Below are 20,059 nucleotides of genomic sequence, written 5' to 3' on the forward strand. Positions count from 1 at the left end.
CCGAAGGTTAGCTACATCGGATAGTTTTGTCGAGCCCACCCTAAGGGATAACTCGAAATAATCCACGTTTTACATCCAGAATCCAATAATGAGTACGAGCTTACAATACTTAGTCCATTTCTTATCACAAGAGTTCTTAGAAATTATTTATTATAATACTAGAGTTCAAAGTGCGATAATTAAATAGCAGAATGAAAATAAGCATCTAGCGAAAACGATACAAGGATCTGTTTGTGCCCACCAGTAGAATCCTCCACACAAGAGCTACTCCTCAGGTTGCGCCTACAACAAGGGTAGAATAAATCCTGAGTACGCAATGTACTCGCAAGACTTACCCTACTAGTAGGAATAGTTTTCCAACTCCAAAGAGTATAATAGGCAATATGGGTTTGATGTTCTCTTTTTGTTTGCGAAAAGCATTACTAATAGTTAATCCTTACAGTCAAGTTTTATTAGTAGTCATGATTACTTCTTTAGCTAACCATTCTAGGTAAGCACCTATTCTACTTTTAAGCAAAGGTTAAGCAATCAGACCATTTCACCATCTTTCATCTTCTAGTTCTTACTATAGTGCTAGCCAAGTCGTACCAGTCTTACGGAAAACGGCGATTCACAAATCAATGTATCTCGGCTGGGTACCCCAAAACTACTATAAAATTACAGTGAGCACATAATAATACCATGAACCTACTATAAAATTTTTAGGACTAAAGCTATCACCAATTTACCACAAAAATTCCTACAATAATTCTCCTAACAATATTAAATATTTTTAATAATTTAATAGCTCCTGGTATCAACATGTATATATGAACTAAATACACTAACAGATAGAGCATAATTTTAGAAATCTAACAAAATTTGTTTCATAATTTTTGGACACCTACATGATTTTATATGATTTACCAAAGATCAGCTCAAAAATTAAATTAGAAAACTATTTCTAATTCCTTATGAAAAAGAAAAATGAAACATCCCGCGTGGACCACATGTGCGACCCACGTGACATCGGCCCACGCATGCGAGGCGGCCCATGACAAGGAAGCCCACGTGCGCCAGCGCTTTTGCAGAAATGCCCTCGCGCTATCCTCTATTAACACGACGACTATGCATACTATTTCTACAGACAACAGTTTATGCAAGAAGGACCCTCGTATTAACCCATCTTTGCATCAAAGAGGTCCTCGATGCCTCCACGCTCGTTGGCAGTGGCATTGATCGGCACTGGGCCGCTACGCCGGCCAACTAGGGGACCCCCTCAACCCATCTAGAGGACTGATGCTCACCTACGGGACAGTGCACAATAATGGGCAGCGATTCGGAGACCGAAGACGAAGCGAGGTGACCTCTCCACATCGACAGACAACCTGTGGTGGCGACGACAATGTTTTGGTGAGCCATGACGCTAAGGAAGCAGTAGAGGTAGCGGGTGAGCATCAGCGACTCACCAAGGACCTAGCCGAGGCGATTGTTCGGACGAAGATGCCCCGAGCAAGACTGGCCATGTACGTGCAGTGAGCTCGGTGATGAGCCACGGCAGACACGACCACGTCGCAGTGTCGGAACAACAGGTAGGGGTATGGCTCAGGTGTGCATGGTGAGGAGGGGTTCAAGGCGAGTCTAGCGGTGCAGCCATTTTAGCTTGGGGTGGTCAGATGGGAGCTGCCCTCGGTGATGGGCGGACTCGGCCTTATAGGCATGGTGGTAGGGAAAAGCTCTAAAATTGAAGCTCGATCGGGCGCCATTCAAGGCTGGGTGGGGGTGGGTAGCTAGGCAGCTATGTGACGGAGCCAGCGACGTGATGAATCGAGGCGATGGCGACTCCTCCCTGCTTTGTTTTTAATGGTGTGGATTAGTCCACCAAGGCCGCAGCAAAGAGAGGGGGAGGGAATAGGTCGGAGCTCAACTTGTCCTTGCCTTGGCGGGATGCGAGCGATGCGATCAAGACACCCACATGCAGGCACTATAGACAAGGCGTGCGCGCGTCCGACCGACCTAGCTTGTGCGGCCATAGTGTCTTAAATGACAAGGTGACGGTAGCTTGACCACATGCGCACGGCAGTGGTGGCCTTGAACTAGGCCGGTAGCAGCGCAGAGGGTACAGCCTACAGGCGTGGACACGATGACAATGCGATGACAGCGACAGCGGCAGCAGCAGCGGCACGACGCGAGGCAGGTCGGTAGTGCGGCGAGGTGATAGCAACATAGCGCAGCCATGGCGGCACCAATGTGAAAGCTCTAGTTTGGTTTTGGTGAATTGATAAAACCCTAAGTGCTAACCTAGTTTATTAAAGTGATTATGAGATAGGTAGCACTACTCCAAGTGGTGAAGCAAATGAAGATCATGACATGATGATGGTGATGCCGTGGTGATGATCAAGTGCTTGGACTTGGAAAAGAAGAAAGAGAAAACCAAAAAGCTCACGGCAAAGGTGAAATTGATAGGAGCTTTTCGATTTAAGTGATCGAGACACTTAGCGAGTGTGATCACATTTAGGATCGATAGCCATACTATTAAGAGAGGTGAAACTCATATCGAAATACAGTTTATCAAAGTGCCATTAGATGCTCTAACTCATTGCATATGCATTTAGGATCTAGTGGAGTGCTAACACCCTTGAAAACATCTGTGAAAATATGCTAACACATGTGCACAAGGTGATACACTTGGTGGTTGGCACATTTGATCAAGGGTGGTGAAGTTTAGGGTCAAAAGGAGAAGTTTCGTATTGACCGGACTCTGACCCCTGCATTCGGTCAGTGGTGCACAGTGAAGGTCCGCCCTCAGTTCCTTGACCAGACGCTGAAGAGAAAGAGGGATCGGATGCGCAGGGGGGGTGTCCTGGTCATCTAGTGACGTACGCTGATGCAAGCAATAGAGAGAAGCTGAGTTGACCTGACATAGGCCTGGGTCTGGTCATGGGCCACCGGACGCGTCTGGTCGTAAATTTCTGCCTCTGGAACCTTACTGGAAGTGACCGGACGCCTAGGCGACTAGTGCGTCTGGTCCTACACTGCAGTGCGTCCGGTCATAACTTAACACATGGCGTGAAGCTGACTAGCCATTAAGATTGGGCACTCAGCATTTGAGGCTGATGACACGTGGCTGAGCATCAGGCGACCTGGACGCTGGGGTCCTGCAGTCTGATCAACCTGACCGGCGCATCCGGTCAGCCCGTGTTTCACTAGACAGAGGTGCCAACGGCTCTATTCGTGGGGGCTCTCTATTTAAGCCCCATGGCTAGGCTCAAACTCACCCTCTTGGCTATTTGCATTGACATAGCAACCTTGTGAGCTCAGCCAAAGCCCTCCCACTCATCTCCATCATTGATTTATCATCTTTATGAGATTAGGAGAGAATCCAAGTGCATTGCTTAAGTAATTGCATCTAGAGGCACTTGATGTTCGTGTTTCTCTACGAGATTCACTTGTTACTCTTGGTGGTTGCCGCCACCTAGATGGCTTGGAGCAGCGAGGATCATCGAGCGGAGGTTGGTGATTGTTTCCAGCTCTGATCTTGGTGATTGTGAGGGGTTCTTGACCTTTCCTTGGTGGAAGAGCCAAAAGGTACTCTAGTAAATTGCTCGTGGCTTATGTAATCATCATCTTGTGTTGGTTGTGCGGCACCCTATTGAGGGTTTGGCGTGTGATGCCAATTAGCGTGTGAACCTCCAAGTGAGTGAATCGCCACAATGAGGACTAGCTTGCCTGCAAGCAAGTGAACCTCGGTAAAAATCATTGTCAGTGTAGAAAGTGACCAACTAGTGAATATTTGTAGTTTTGTCCGTACGTTGTTTGACTTGCGTGCCCTGGCTTGCTTTCTCCATTCGTCCCTTAGTCCTTTTCGAGCGGGCACCCCCGGTCAGATGGCCTAGTCGGCTCTGGTCACACCAGTCGGAGAAGAGCGGTGAGTAGGGTTCCTGCGAACCCCGGTCGAAGACACAGGGGTCGAAGTTAGAAGTAGTGTTTGGGCCAGGCCTTTCGATCGGAGAGGTCATCTGAAGGTGGCTGGAGTCCAAAGCTAGCACTCTGGTTGGAGAGGTGGGCCAAAGTGGGAGACGAGCGGGCGTTGTTCCTCTTCGGCCAGACCTTCCGGTCGATGACTGGACTGCCCTTCCGGTCTGTCATTTTAGACTCTTGGGTCGGGCCATGAGTTACATGTTGTCTACTTGGGCAGAGCCTTGGCGTAGAAGTCGATCCCTGAGGGACCTAGGTTTATGAATCTGACAGGAGCCCCCGAGCCCCTAGGCGATTCGGGCAGAATCATCCGGGGGATTTTTGTCTTGTCGGTGGGTGCACGCAAGCGCACACGCGGGTGTAGCCCCCGAGCCCCCGGACGGTTTGGGCAGAACCATCTAGAGGGTTTTCTGTGTTGTTAGTGGGGGAGGTTTTCCATTTTGTCGGTGGGTACGCACGAGCGCACCCGCGGGTGTAGCCCCCGAGCCGTTGGGTGGTTCGGGCTAAACCGTCTGGGGGATGTTCGTTTTAGCGGGCGTGTGTGTGTTCTTAGTTTGAGACAGAGTTTTGTTAACCAAGGCATCATTGTGCAGCCGAGGCGGTTAGGTGTGGGGATTGGATTGAGATAGAACTTACTGATTCTAGCATCGATGCGCGCCATGGGATCGAGTGAGGAAGTTAGTTTGGATGAGATAGAGCTCACTGATCCTGGCATCAATGCACGCCGCGGGATCAGGATCGGGTGAGTTAGAGTCACAGGGTGAGATCAGGGTCGTGGACCTAGGTGCTTGGAGCGTAGTTGGAAGTGTAGCCAGATAGGGCAAGATTAGGGTCGTAGACCCAGGTTTTTTGGAGTGCAGTCGGAGTGTAGCCGGATGGGGCGAGATCAGGGTCGTAGACCTAGGTTTTTTGGAGCGCAGTCAGAGTGTAGCCAGATGGGGCAAGATCGGGGCCGCATACCTAGGTGTTTTGGAGCACAGTCAGAAGGGCGCGAGTTCAAGGTCGCAGACCCAAGCTTTTTGTGTCTTGAGCCCCCGAGCCCTGTTGGGCATTAGTAGGGGTCGGTGTGAGTTGTGTGTGTTACCCCATCCTCGGTTCCTCACAACCAGAGGGGCTGAGTTTTGTCGCTTGTCCCAATCGCTCGGGCCCGAGTGACACGCTCGGTGAGTTCGCTAACAGGTATGATCGAGCAGAATCGGGGTCCGTCGTTCGTGACAGGGTCGGCATAGCCCTCTTGTGACATTCCACTACTCCTTTACCTACAACCCGGCAGATGCCTAGGTCATTCTAGAGACCGGCTTAGGTGGCCTAACGGCCTCCCCTCGATGGAGATTCTATGGGCTTAGTGAGAGGTTTAGGATCGAACGAGAAGGTTGAGATGACTCAGTCTGCCAGACTAGGTGAGGGCCGCATGGGGCTCATCTATGTTTTTCTCCCCTAGCTCTGTTGGTTGCTCATGTCGGATGAGGCACCGTCGCTTCATGACGTAATACGAAGCGTTGTGATGCATTTCGCTACACGTGTGATGCTTATTTCCTGAGACCCCGGGCTTTTTAGGGCCTAAATCGTCCAGGAGGTTTGGGCGTATGGAATGAATGCGCGTATGGATGTATGAAATGGTTATAAAGAAATAGAGGGGGTTGGTAGTTTTTACCTTGATGGCTCGAGTGATGAGGTTTGGAGAGCTCCAGTCGGAAATGTCCGATCGGGACCCATGCTCGTCATTCGTGACGGAGTCGGCATGGCCTATATGGGGTGTCCCTTTGCTCCTTACTTGTCTCTCAGTGTCTATCCTGAGTGATTCGATCGACTCAGGTGGCCCAATGGTCTCTCTCGGCGGAGATCTCATTTTGGGTTTTTCCAGGTCTGGCCTAGGGAAACGGGGAGCCGCCCGCGTGCGGTGGCGCTTTGGTTCCTGTGCTCGGCATGCGGTAGTCATTGGTCATGCGGTAGTGGTGGGCCATGCCCAGGCCTACGTCCCGTCCGATCAGGAGCTGTTCTATTGGGCAGGGCTCATCTCATCGGTCAGGGTGTGTCTCATCGGTCAGGGCGTGTCTCATCGGTCAGGGTGCGTCTCATCTGTATTAAATGGGAAAGAGAGAGAGAGTTTCTCACTCCACCATTTTGTCTCCCCTGATCGGCGCGCCCTTCCCTAACTATTGTTCCCTTTTCCTTAAGTAGGAGAAGGGAGAGGGTTTTCGCCCTGTTCTTTTGCCTATTCCTCATCTTCAACCACCTTTCCTCTTCCTTCTTGCCGCGAGCATTCTTGAGAGCCATGGTGGTTTCTAGGAAAGAAAGGGGAGAGAGTGAGGGAGAAGAAAAGAACTCACCAATCCTTCTGTGATCCTAGAGTGAAATGTCAGACTGGAAGTCGTCCACCGTGAGGGAGTTAGTGTTGTAGGCCTTCATCGGGAAGGGGCTTCTACCATCAAAGGAGGTGGTGCACTAGAGGGTTCCTAGGAGGGAGGAGTTCCTGCAACCTCGGCCCGACAAGGTGGTTTCCTTTCTCACCTTCCATGAGCGCAGGTTAGGGTACCCCGCGTACTGGTTCCTACGTGGGCTCCTCAATGAGTGGGGTCTAGAGCTACAACACCTTAATCCGACGAGGGTGCTGCACATTGCCAGTTTTGTCACTGTCTATGAGGCTTTCCTCAGGATGGAGCCGCACACTGATTTCTTCTGGCAGCTCTTCTCCGGGAGAGCCTTGACGGTGCGGAACCCGACCGAGATCGCGTCGGTGGGGGGTTTCGCCCTACAGAGGAAGACGAGCGTGGGAGGCTCATATCCCACATACCTCCCCTATGACTCCAACCAGGGGTGGCATGGGGAGTGGTTTTACATCAGGAATCCGGTGGTGGCGTTGTTCCTAGCGTTCACCGGCGGGAGGCCGAAGAAGCAGGACAGCTGGTCATGGGGTTGTGCTCATAAGGAGAAGCATAAGGTGGGGGTCATCGAGGAGGAGCTCTAGAAGCTTGTGAAGCATGGCCTTGATAGGGTGCGGGTGTTCCACACCCTGTACCGTTGCTGAGTCGCACCGTTGGCGGAGAGGACGCGACTGATGTGGTTGTATAGCGGCCTGTCGGACCCGGACCTTGCGTTGTCGGAGGATCTGCCGGACAATGAGGTCTGGAGCCACCTTGGCTAGGTGCTGCAGCTGAAGCCCAAAGAGAGGGTCAACGGGAAGCCCATTGCTTTCAACTCCTCGATCGTGTCTAGCCTGGTATGCTCCCTTCTCTTTAGTCCGCACTTCTTCCTCTACTTTTCCTATTTTTTGATTGGGAGCCACACGTTCTGTAAGGGCTTGGAAACTACAAGTCCTGATCGCACCTTCCCAAGGGTCTGGAGGGCATGGCCTAGTAGGCCGCTTAGAAGGAGGCGGTAGACATGAGGAAGAAGAAGAAGGCGAGGTGGCCCACCAAAAGTACAAGAAGGAGAAGGAGGTTACCTGGCGTGTGAGGCTAGGGAGAGAAAGAGAGACGTCAAGTCCGAGCTCAAGTTAGAGGATCCCATGGATTTGGATGACATGGGTTTCTCCGAGGAGGAGGAAAGTCAGGAGGTTGTTGTGACCTCGGCAGCGTGTGGTGGCTTCCACATCGAGGAAGCGCGTGGCAAGCGCGGACGCTGTCGGCGAACGGGTGGTAAAGCGGACGCGGTCACCGTGCCCTTTGGTGGTGGCGTCGGTCCAGTCACCGCCTATGGCAGATGCGGTCGAGCAAGCTGGGCGGTCTGAGGAGTAGACTAGCGCCCACGCATTGCGTGACTCATAGCTAGAGGATGCCCCACCCCCTGCTCCGGTCGGGGAGTCTCGAGCCGAGGGTCGGGGCGACCCGTAGGTCAGGAAGGAGCCAGTTGGGATGACTCCACCCCTAGCCAAAGTGAGGGGGCGCAGGTCACAGCCCAGGAGCAGTCCAGGCCCTACAGGCCCATCGCCGCTAGGTCTTGCCTTTAGAGTCATACCACTCACCACCCGGTACATTTTCCTTTATTTCTTTTCAATCTTTTGATGTTGAGTCTTTTTGGAGTGTGACTTACCTGCGCCCTCTATCAGTGGACGGGCGATGACGGGGTTGAGCATTGCCCCAACTCCCATGTAGGAGGCATGGAGGCCCACCCTGCAGCATGTCAAGGCAAGCAGTAGGGGGAACAGGGTGGCGGCGGTGAGCCCTTCCCTTTCTAGGGCGGTTGCTGCTATAGTGACGGTGGCGGCGTCGGCATTGGCGGCGATTCTGGCGAAGGTTGCATCGGAAGTAACCCTCGCGGCCCCTCCTCCTCTAGCCACAGTAGAAGAGGAGAGGGAGACCGAGCTCCCTGCCTCACTGGGTGGAGGGCTGCATGGCTCACCCTTGTGGTTGGAGCTAAAGGCGCTGGGGGAAAGCACGACCACGACAGAGTTGGAATGCTCGGTGGCGGTCCACACAACCAAGGTGGTGGACATCCCATCTAATGACGAGGTGGATGATATGGCAGAGCCACCAATGTCATTGTGGGAGCTGGTGGTGGTCTAGTCGAAGGCTGGGCTCTCTAGCGGGCTGCCGGAGGGTGACCTAGAGTGGCCCTTCCCTAAGGACCTAGTGAAGGTGCAGTTCGTCCTCTAGAATTCCCAGGAGTGTCAACTCTGGGACATCCTTGGGGAGCAAGGGCACGCCGTGGTGTTCGAACTCGCCAACCTGTCAGCGAAGCTCAAAGACATCTAGGAGCGGGTTAAGTCCGCTCAGCAGTTAGTTGAGGTCGACCTGTAGCTCGCCACGGAGGTGAGTTTTGTGTGCTTGTCCTTGACCTCTGAATCTTTTGTTGGTTGCCTTAGCATGCTTGTTTTTCATAGAGTCTAAAGGGGATGTCATCCCGCAAGTCTCGCTTTCTCTAAATGGAGCATGCTCGGATGGCTGAGCTTGAGCATTAGCTAGCGTCCGCTCATCGCGAGTCCTAGGATCGGGCATCCGAGGCGACCATAGCACGGGCGTAGGGGCAGCGTGTAGCTAAGTGGACGATTGTCATCGAGCAAGGGCTCGAGGAGGTGAAGGCCCGCCAGGTGGAGACCGAGGCAAGGTTGCAGATGTCCCTAGCAGAGACCGTGGTGGCGCTCTAGAAATCCCTGGAGACCCTTGAGTTGGAGCAGAGCATCTTAGCGTCAGAGCGGACTGCCCTGGAGTCTGCACAGAAGGCCCTAGAGGTGGAGCAGAAGGCTCGGTCGGAGGCAGGCCAGGAGGTGCTCACACTCCAGGGCTAGGTGATGGGGACAGAGGATGCGAGTGCCCGGCTGCATGAGCAGGTGGCCCGACAGGCAGAGGATCTCTCCACCCTTGAGAACTTTTGTATCAGTACGTACCTTTTCTGTTTCTTGTTGTGTTGGTTTGTCCTTCAGCCTATTTCTGAGCTTGTCGCTCTTCTTTTAGAGCTAGGTGGAAGGGTGAAGATGCTAGAGCAGAACCTAGAGACTATCAAGGTGACCTTCAGCTGGAATGTGGAGGAGCTGGCCAAGTCCTATGAAGAGTGACATGCTCTCGAGGGGGATCTTGACTAGATCCGCAATGTTGCCCAGCTTGTTGTCTTGGAAGTCTTTGGGTCAGCGCCAAGCACTAGCGCGCCTGCCGTCCAGCTGGTGGAGATCCCAGATGTGGTCTGAGACCTTATTAGGAGTGGGCTATTCTACGAAGCATCGGGGGTGCTAACTTCAGTGGCAATGCACCACCTGAACCTGGACTTTGCTGCTATCTACAGTGGGTATGCCGAAGGCTTAAGCATGGAGGACATCCAATCGATCGGGGAGAGCTTGCTACCGCGCGCAAGGTCAGTGGTAGAGCAAGTCTCTGCCCAGTGGGTGATGGACGTCCATCGTAAAGACATGGCCAGAAGCATACGTGGGGAGGACACTGCACAGCCTGTTGACAGCTGTTGATGCAAAAGTGATCTGCAAACACAAAGGGCTAATACCCGAATCGATATCCAAAGCGTGCCAGTCGATTTGACCTGCTAATCGACAAGGATGAAGAAACGAACACTTTGGTCCTGACAACAGCGATACGCCCGGAAGTCACGGCCAAGAGGTGCTCACGCGGAACTCGAGAATCGCCGAAGATCGCACTGAAGCGATGCAGCTCGCCGAATCAATGAGAACTCGTAAAAAGAAAAATATGCAAATTGACGAAGTCGCCGAAAAGTAGATGCAAATAGGAGTAAAAGTTGGTTTTGATATTGATTGATATTATCTATTACATTGCCCCTTACTCCATATTTATACCCTGATCTAAAGAGACACAACCAAACACAACTAGGACACCAATCCCATATCTAAGGAAACACGTGACTCTTACACGAATCATAACCTAACAAATACAGAAAAGGAAATCAACTCCTATCTATTTCCCTGTCCGCCTCAATTACGATGGAAATCTCACTGTCCTCCTTCCCATCGGCATACTCCCTATTTCATCGGCAGTAGGCTTCAAGTCTTCCTTCATCGGCATACTCCCTGCTTCATCGGCAGTAGTCTTCAAGTCTTCCTTCATCGGCATACTCCCTGTTTCATCGGCAGTAGTCTTTAAGTCTTCCTTCATCGGCATCGACAACAACTCCTCCAACCTCATCGGCAACGCCCGAGTCCAAATCAACCTTTCCATCGATCATCACCAACTATCGGCAACCATTTTTACAAATTGGCTTTCATTGGCTATCAAAGTATTCAACAACTTTCCCCTTGCCGATTGGTCCACTCCGATTATTTTGACATGTGCAAAAAACGGTGTCAACACATGCCCCCCAATTTCGGAGTATAAAACCATTAATGCTCCGAAATTTACTCCAGATAACGCTTGCCTTTGCCCAATTACCGTAACTCATTCTCCAAGCCAAAACTTGATTTGTTATCAAATCCAATCAAATCTAATCTTGATCCACGCACTTCAGTAAATATCGCACAATCGCCAACCACTCTCGCCTTGATTGAGATACCAAAACAACAACCCATCGGCAAGATCCTAACATGATAATGCTGCCATTTTAAGAATTAAAATATCATGTATCAATATCCCTTCCAAGTCATGATTACTTGTTATTAACTCATCTGTACAATCCCCTGATTATCGTGCGAATAGTTACCATATCCCCCTGCACCGCCTTGACCTATATGCGCGCGTCATAGAGATAAGTCCAAAATACCCTTATCCTGGCCGGCTTATAAATAGATTTCTCCAGAACCCTCATTTTCTATCTTCAGCCTCCAATCCTTGGCATTCTCTCTCTCCGGCGGCGACTCCGACGAACAACCGCGCGACCTCAACCAACAAGAACCCTTCTCCGGCGCTAACTTCAAGTTCCCGGCTCGTATCTCCACCTTCCTCAAGACAATGGCCATCAACTTCGACGTCCCCGCGGTTCGCTCCACTTCCATTACCTTTTACTTTGATCTTTTTGCAAATTTATTCAGCTGGTGATTTTTCCTTTCTTCTGTCTTCTGGATTCCATAACCTTAGGAACTGCGCAACAAATTAATTATCCCAACCGATCAGCCACACGTCCAATGCCTTGGACCAATGGGCAACCCAGATCCAACCTGATCTGATCAACGCAGAGGTTAACAGAATCCCCTTTAGAGCCCAAAATTTCTCTCTGAACTTGTGGAAAGACACATTCCGATCTTGGCCCAAAACCACCAAAGGGTGGAAAGATTGGTATTTGAGGGTTAATAGATCGATGCAAGTATACTGGGTAGAACGAAAGTTAGACCAATGTATCAGGCTCTCTATTGCCGATATGCAGAAAAATGAATCAATGATAATTGCAGCTGCTTATTTCTGGTCAGATACGACCAATACTTTTATGTTTGGACATGGCCCAGCTACCCCTACCCTTGCCGATGTCCACATGCTTACTGGCTTGGACATCTCAACTGCCGATGAAGGCTCCATCTATGGTAGAAAGCCTGAATATAGAGTGAATACCCGTAACATCGGCGGTTGGACAGGATATATTCAAGAATACCAGAAAACTGGGACACCTAGCCAGAGGGAACATGCCACATTCCTGAATATGTGGTTAGAAAAATTTATCTTCTGTGGTCGATCAGTAGGACCAACCAACGCCTTCCTCCCTGCAGCTGAACTTCTGGCTAATGGCGTAAGGTTTCCTCTTGGCCGATACCTTCTGAGCTCCACTTATCATCTTCTTCACCAAGTGTCTCAGAAACTTCTGCTTGGCGAACCCATCGGCAACCTGGGAGGCCCGTGGTGGTTCATCAACATGTGGCTGAATGCCCATATGCACAAACGTTTGCAATGGGACTTTTTTGCTCAACAATTCCCACGAGAAATTGCTGAAGATTATGTGCTCGGGGATGATGAATCGGCAACACGCTCACCCCTCAATTTTGGTGAAGCCATAATTGTCCTTCCTGGAACAGAAGCCAACGAAGACCAAATCGGCAGATTCTTTCAAAGCTTCTATAATGGTCTTTCTCGTGATCATAGGGCCTGGGTGCCTTATATCGACGAAGAAAACAGATTCCCCCTTCTTTTCAACTTTGCCGATGACACTCTGAATCAAGATAATGAGCTCATGATGGCTATCATCACTCCCAGGGCAATTCTAGTAAACACATTCGGCAGCGGGAAAAACACCAACATTACATATGAATTTTACAACCCATCGGCAGTATCCCGCCAATTGGCTTTTGGGCAACTGCCAATCAAACTCTGCTTTGCCGATGTGATCAAACCCAGGGAAACAATCACCTGCGGAACAGACTGGAACAAGGTAGTACAACTTTCTCCTGATGCCGATACTACAGATGTTGATATATCCACCTGGACACCAATATCTTTCATCACCGAGTCATACAAGCAATGGTGGCGAGAGTGGAAAGAGCAACTGTTCTCGACTTCTGCTCACACATATCGGCACATGATTGATTCTGAATATGCCATCCCTGACGACGCGGTAAGTTTCCTTGAACTCCCTTCTGCTTTTCCTTTCATTTATCAATAACTGACTCCCTTGTAACAGGTTAACCACCCAGCACCATCGGTGAGCAAAAGTGGGAAACCCTTCAACCTCCGGCCTATTTCCCCAACATCGCCGATCGGCTACAACGCTCCCACCTTAGCCGCTTTGACCCACCAGAAGATTCGTACCAAGACCATCACTTCTAAGTCCAAATTGGCTACATCCAGGGCTACTCCATCGGCCGCTGCTACAACCTTGGTCAAAGCCTTTAAGGTAACAACCTTGTTTATTTTCACTTATGCCGATCACAAACTATATTAACCTTAATCATCAGGGGGTAAGAGCTGCTACTGGATCATCATCGGCAATTCCGCCGATATCAAGCACCACTCCTTCAGAGGTAGCTTCTTGACTTTACATTTTATCTGTTAAATATCATATCTCACACTTGTTTTACAGCAACAATTGGGTACATCGGCAAACGTACCAGATGCCCAAGCTTCACAACCAACAAGTGTCGATGCCCCCCAGCCTATCGTTGCCGATGTCCAAGCAAAGCGCAAAGCTTCAACAGATACTGAAGCACAGCCAAAACGACAAAGGTCTATGCCGATCCCTACATCTGCCCCAATGTCATCGGTCATCATACCTCAAGAGCCCACCACCGATGAAGTCACAGAGGATATCCCATCGGCAAGCTCAGCCGATCCACACGACATACTCCAGGTTGCTTCCTCCAGTCAAGCACAGGAAATTGCCTTGAAACAGGTAAACCGATCAACCTATCTGATTTTACAATACTCATACTTACCCCTGATTGATCTCCTTGTCTTTCTTTCAGGAACAAGATTCCCCGAACAGCCTATTTTCCTTTGCCATTGACATTTCTGACGACGATGGAGAGGAAACAAGTTCTTCCCTTGCACTGGGAACAATATCGGCAGAGACTAAATCCAAGTTGGAAACCCTCCTGAACTTGCTACAGCAAAGTACCGCCCAACTGGTAGATGACTCGGACCCCGCAAAGGCAATTTTCAAAACAATTCGTGGCCAGGTCCCTGCCGATGTTGAAGAAATACTCTTCCCAGCAGCTCACTTAGAAAGCCGTCAACTGCAATATCAACGGGCTGCTCAGCGCATTGCCGATAGAGCAGCTCAAGCTCAACTTAAAGGAGAGATGCTACAACTGAAACAAATCGCTGATGAGAAGCACAAGGGCATCGTCAACTTGCAGACTTCGGGTGCTGCACTTAAGCAGAAAATCTTGGATCTATCGGCAAGGAAGGCAGCTCTATTGGCTGAATTGAAAGAAATCGATGCAGCCTTAACTCATGCTCAACAAGAAGAAAGCCAGCTACCCAATGCCGTCAAAGCCCTTCAGCAAGAAAGAGATATCCAAGCTCGCAAAGCTTTAGCCATGAAGAAGAAACTCAAGCCTGTGGAGGGTGCTGCCGATGACGATATCAAAGAAATGGAAGAAGCCGACCAGATTCGCCTGCGTGCGATATTAGCTATCCAATCCTTGCTGAACGTGTAATCTTATTTATTGTATCGGCACTTTATGAGACATTGATACCCTTGCATAATTCTAGCCGATAGTACTGTTATCGGCACTTATACTTTTATGCATCTGTCCAGATACTAGGGTAATATTTCTTTAAATATTTTCCATTTAACGCTCTGGGAAACACAACCCCTTCGAGGGTTTCTAAAATATATGCATTACCAGGAATAGACTGATTTATCCGATATGGACCTTCCCAATTAGGAGACCACTTTCCAAACTTTGAACTTTTAGTCCCAATCGGTAAAATCAATTTCCAGACCAGATCTCCATCGGCAAACTCTTTTACTTTCACCTTCTTGTCATACCATCTAGCTACTCTTTTCTTATTTTCTTCAATACTAACTAAAGCCCTTAACCGATGACCCGCCACATCTTCCAACTCATCTTTCATAAGAGTATTATACTCATCGGCTGTCAGCTGATTTTGAGAACGTATTCGTCTAGAGCCAACCTTAATTTCCCAAGGCAACACTGCATCGTGTCCATATACTAACTGATAAGGCGTTACTTTGGTTGCACCATGGCATGACATCCGATATGACCACAAGGCTTCATTTAATACTGTATGCCACCTCCTAGGATTTTCTTCAATTTTGCGCTTAATGAGTTTGATGATCCCTTTGTTAGAAGCCTCAGCTTGACCATTAGCTTGAGCATAATATGGAGAAGAATTTAAAATTTTAATTCCCATACCTACAGCAAACTCATCAAATTCTCCCGATGTAAACATAGTACCCTGATCGGTAGTGATAGTCTGAGGAATACCAAATCGGTAAACAATATGCTCTTTCACAAAATCAATCATATTGACCGATGTCACCTTTTTTAGAGGAATTGCCTCAACCCACTTTGTGAAATAATCGGTAGCAACCAGAATAAATTTATGTCCTTTACTCGATGGCGGATAAATCTGACCAATGAGATCAATAGCCCATCCCCGGAACGGCCATGGTTTGATTATAGGATTCATAGCCGATGCAGGCGCTCTTTGAATATTACCAAACTTTTGACACCCCTGGCATCCCTTAAAATATTTAAAACAATCTTCAAGAATAGTCGGCCAATAGTACCCATTCCTTCTGATCATCCATTTCATCTTGAAAGCCGATTGATGTGCCCCACATACTCCTTCATGAATTTCACCCATCAAGTTTCTCGATTCATCATTGCTAACACATCTGAGTAAAACTCCATCTATAGTTCGATAATATAATTCATCATCGAGGAGCACATATTTGGTAGCTTGGAACCTTATACGTCTCTCAACCTTTCTACCTGGATCCTTTAAATAATCGACAATCTCTTTCCTCCAGTCATCGGTATCAACTGCCGATGTTAGCACTTCCTGAATGGTCTGATACCCTGAAGCATGCTGAGCTAGTCGATTAGCTTCCTCATTATGCAATCGAGAGATATGCTCAAGACGAAAATCTCTAAATCCTTTCAATAATTGCAAACACCTTTCATAATACGAAATCAAGGCTTCACTTCGGCATTCATAAATTCCAGCCAATTGATTTATAACTAGCATAGAGTCACCAAAGATTTCAACAACATCGGCACGTATCTCCTTCAGCAATTCTAACCCCTTTATCAAGGCTTGGTATTCAGCTTGATTATTTGTCGCTGTAGCAACAATCGGCAATGAAAACTCATACTTCTTTCCTTGAGGTGAAATTAACACAATGCCGATACCTGCTCCTTCACCACATGTGGACCCATCGAAGAAAAGTGTCCAGGGAGCAATCCCCAGAGAATCCACCGTGTTACAATGCTGAGTGACAAAATCAGCCATCACTTGCCCTTTAACTGCCTTAGTTGATTTGTAGCGTAGTTCAAATTCTGATAATGCTAAAATCCACTTGCCGATTCTACCACTTAATATCGGCATCGACAACATATACTTGACCACATCGTCTTTGCATATGACCGTACATTCGGCAGATAACAAATAATGCCTTAATTTGATACAAGAAAAGTATAAGCACAGACACAATTTCTCGATAGCCGAATACCTCGTCTCAGCATCCACTAATCTTCTGCTCAAATAATAAATAACACGTTCTTTCCCTTCAAATTCTTGAATAAGAGCTGAACCGATAACTGCATCATCAGCTGACAAATATAACCTGAAAGGCTTCCCATGTTGAGGTGGAACTAGCACTGGAGGATTTGATAAATATTTCTTAATTTCATCAAGGGCTAATTGCTGTTCAACTCCCCATACAAATTCCTGATCAGCTTTTAATCTAAGTAGTGGGCTGAAAGCCTTGATCTTACCCGACAGATTAGATATGAATCTTCTAATGAAATTAATCTTACCGATCAAAGATTGCAATTCAGTCTTATTGGCAGGAGCAATCACCTTGTTAATTGCATCAATAGACTTCCTACTGATTTCAATGCCCCGTTGATGCACCATAAAACCCAAGAATTGTCCTGCCGATACACCGAATGCACATTTATTAGGATTCATCTTCAATCCATGCCTCCTTGTGCACTCCAGTATCTTTCGCAGATCGGCTAAATGTGCTGTGATATCTCCAGACTTAATCACTACATCATCAATGTAGATCTCCACTAATGTGCCGATGTACTCATGAAAAATAAAGTTCATAGCCCTTTGATAAGTAGCACCGGCATTTTTCAAACCAAACGTCATGACTATCCACTCGAACAACCCCACATGTCCTGGACATCTGAAAGCAGTCTTGGGAATATCCTCCTCAGCCATGAATATTTGATTGTAACCTGCATTACCATCCATGAAGCTAATAATTTGATGTCCAGCCGCAGCATCAATCAACAAATCAGCAATCGGCATTGGATAGCCATCCATCGGTGTGGCTTTGTTGAGATTCCTGAAATCAATACAAACACGAAGTTTCCCATTTTTCTTATAAACAGGAACCACATTAGAGATCCACTCTGCGTATCGACATTGCCGAATAAACTTTGCTTCAATTAATTTAGTTATTTCGGCCTTAATGTCAGGAAGTACATTAGGGTTACATCGGCGCGCTGGCTGCTGATGTGGCCGAAATCCAGATTTGATAGGTAACCGATGTTCAACTATCGATCGGTCTAATCCAGGCATCTCAGTATAATCCCAAGCAAAACAATCTTTATATTCTTTTAACAAATCTGTTATTCGCTGCTTACACTTGGAATCTAACTTAGCACTAATAAAAGTAGGTCTTGACCTATCACCATCACCGATATCTACTTCTACTAAATCATCTGCCGATGTGAACCCTTGACCTAATTTTCCATCATCGGCAAACCTATCCATTAAAACTCCTCTTCAGAACCGACTGCTTGGATCGGTGGAATTTCATAATCAGCAACTCTAAGGAACTCTTTTTCCCAAGCTTCTCCTGATATGCATTTAGTTCGCTCATAAGTATCTGATTCTGCCGATGCGATGATATAAGAAGAATCACCAGGGACGACCTCAATCTTATCCCCAATCCATTGTACGAGGCATTGATGCATTGTAGAAGGAACACAACAATTAGCATGAATCCAATCCCTCCCTAGAAGCAGATTATATGCACCCTTGCCGTTGATAACAAAGAACGTCGTTGGCAAGGTTTTGCTGCCGATGGTCAATTCAACGCATACTGCCCCTTTAGCCGGTGACACATTGCCTTCAAAATCTTTCAACATCATATCGGTTTTGGTCAAGTCTTGATCTCCCTTACCAAGTTTCCGATACATCACGTAAGGCATAATATTAATCGCAGCCCCTCCATCAATAAGTACCTTAGACACAGGCTGCCCATCAACTCTGCCCTTCACAAATAAAGCCTTAAGATGCTGTCTCTCGTCATCGGTAGGTTTCTCAAAAACAGCCATCATTGGATCTAGTGTTAGCTGAGCTACTTGATCAGAGAGAACAACTTCTTCCTCATTATCAGATAGTGCCAGAAACTCCATCGGCAACATGAATACCATATTAACATCTGCCGATGGACCCTTATTTTTGTGTTTTACCTGCCACTGCTGATGACCAGGCCTTTCATTGGAGGAATTTTCCTCCTGGTATAAATCCTCCTGACGCTCACGTTGCATCCTCCTTCTCTGCGTCTTTGTCAGACCCTCTGGGCACCATCGAGGAAACTTGGTTTTCCAAACCGGCTGATAACAAGTCCTAGTTAGTTCTACGCGACGTATATTAGGGTCCCTGTAGAATATCTCCTCATCGGGAACTCTTGCGTTTGCCATTTCCTCAAGCTCCTCTTGATTCCTTGGAAAATATCCAGCGCGTTTACCAAGCCTCTCATGTACACTAAGTCTGCCCCCCAGCCGATCATGCACTGATGCTCTGCCTTTGATCGGCTCGTTGATAGACAAACCCTGATTACCACGTTGAAACCTCCTTTCTGAACGATTGACTCCGTAATAACCATTACACTCAGGGCAATTTTCAACAGTTGGCAATTTAATACCTTCTTCCCAGCAATGGATGAAGAACGGACATCTCCAATGATCTTTATGTCGATTCCACTCTTCCTGACGTCTCATTTCTTGCTGTTGCCGATATCGGTCATTACGTTGACGCCAACCCTCCTGCTGCCTTCGATGAGTAATCACAATGCCAGGTCGAGGAGGTTTTTTGGAACTACTGCTTTCCCCTAGCAAACCCTTACTCTTTGCATCATCGGTAGTTATCCGATGTTGGGGGTCTACTGACGCGTTTTTCTCAGCAGCCTCTGACGTCAATACCTTGGTCTTTCCTTTGGCATCCAACATATTTGCTGGAAAAGGGTGTTGATCAATTTTCATCGGCTTCTGGGTCTTGGAAGTACCAAACTTAATTCTCCCAGATTCAATAGCCGATTGTAACTGTTGCCTGAATACCTTGCACTCATTTGTACTGTGTGAAGTTGCATTGTGCCATTTGCAGTACAAAATCTTCTTCAACTCTTCTGCCGATGGGATCACGTGATTAGGTGACAGCTTAATTTGGCCCTCTTGAAGCAGAAGATCAAATATTTTATCGGCCTTGGTGATATCAAAGGTAAACTTTTCTGGCTCTTTTTGACCAAAGGGACATGATATCGGCTTTTTATTCTTAACCCACTCAGCTAAGCCGATAACTGGTTCTTCATCAGAGTCAGAATCTCCTACTTCTTCAACAAATGATACCTTTTTACTCCAGTTCTTTTTAGGTTCAAAAACCCTAGTATCTTGATCAGAGATCCTTTGCACAAGATGACTGAGGCTTTCAAACTCCTGAGAAGCATATCTGTCCTTAAGATGTGGCAATAACCCCTGGAAAGCCAAATCGGCAAGCTGCCGATCATCCAGCACCAGGCTGTAGCACTTATTTTTTACATCTCGTAGCCTTTGTACAAAGCTCTCTACCGATTCATCATTACGCTGTCTCAATTTTACTAAATCGGTAAGCTTCTTTTCATGGATTCCAGCAAAGAAATACTTGTGGAATTGTTTTTCTAGATCAACCCAAGTAATAATAGAATTTGGTGGCAATGAAATGAACCATGTAAATGCTGATCCAGACAAAGATGATGAAAATAATCGAACTCTTAATTCATCTCTGTTAGCTGCCTCTCCACATTGAATAATGAAGCG

The 20,059-nt window shown here is 47.8% G+C and overlaps 1 protein-coding gene across 1 annotated transcript; it reads left to right on the forward strand.

Moving 5' to 3' along the window:
• The first annotated feature begins 12,852 nt into the window (after nt 1-12,852).
• On the forward strand, nt 12,853-14,729 carry LOC136515711 (uncharacterized). Its single transcript, XM_066509230.1, has 5 exons — nt 12,853-12,888; nt 12,955-13,167; nt 13,229-13,294; nt 13,354-13,662; nt 13,736-14,729. Exons 1-5 carry the CDS (start codon nt 12,853-12,855, stop codon nt 14,429-14,431), a joined length of 1,320 nt encoding a protein of 439 aa, XP_066365327.1. The 3' UTR covers nt 14,432-14,729.
• Nucleotides 14,730-20,059: the final 5,330 nt, after the last annotated feature.

Source organism: Miscanthus floridulus, chromosome 17, assembly GCF_019320115.1.
Source record: "Miscanthus floridulus cultivar M001 chromosome 17, ASM1932011v1, whole genome shotgun sequence".
NCBI lineage: Eukaryota > Viridiplantae > Streptophyta > Magnoliopsida > Poales > Poaceae > Miscanthus > Miscanthus floridulus.

Coding starts and splice junctions, on each gene's coding strand:
- LOC136515711 (XM_066509230.1), top strand. CDS start 12,853: ATGATTGATTCTGAATATGCCATCCCTGACGACGCG. Junction 12,889..12,954: donor ATGCCATCCCTGACGACGCG/GTAAGTTTCCTT, acceptor CCCTTGTAACAG/GTTAACCACCCAGCACCATC. Junction 13,295..13,353: donor CAAGCACCACTCCTTCAGAG/GTAGCTTCTTGA, acceptor CTTGTTTTACAG/CAACAATTGGGTACATCGGC.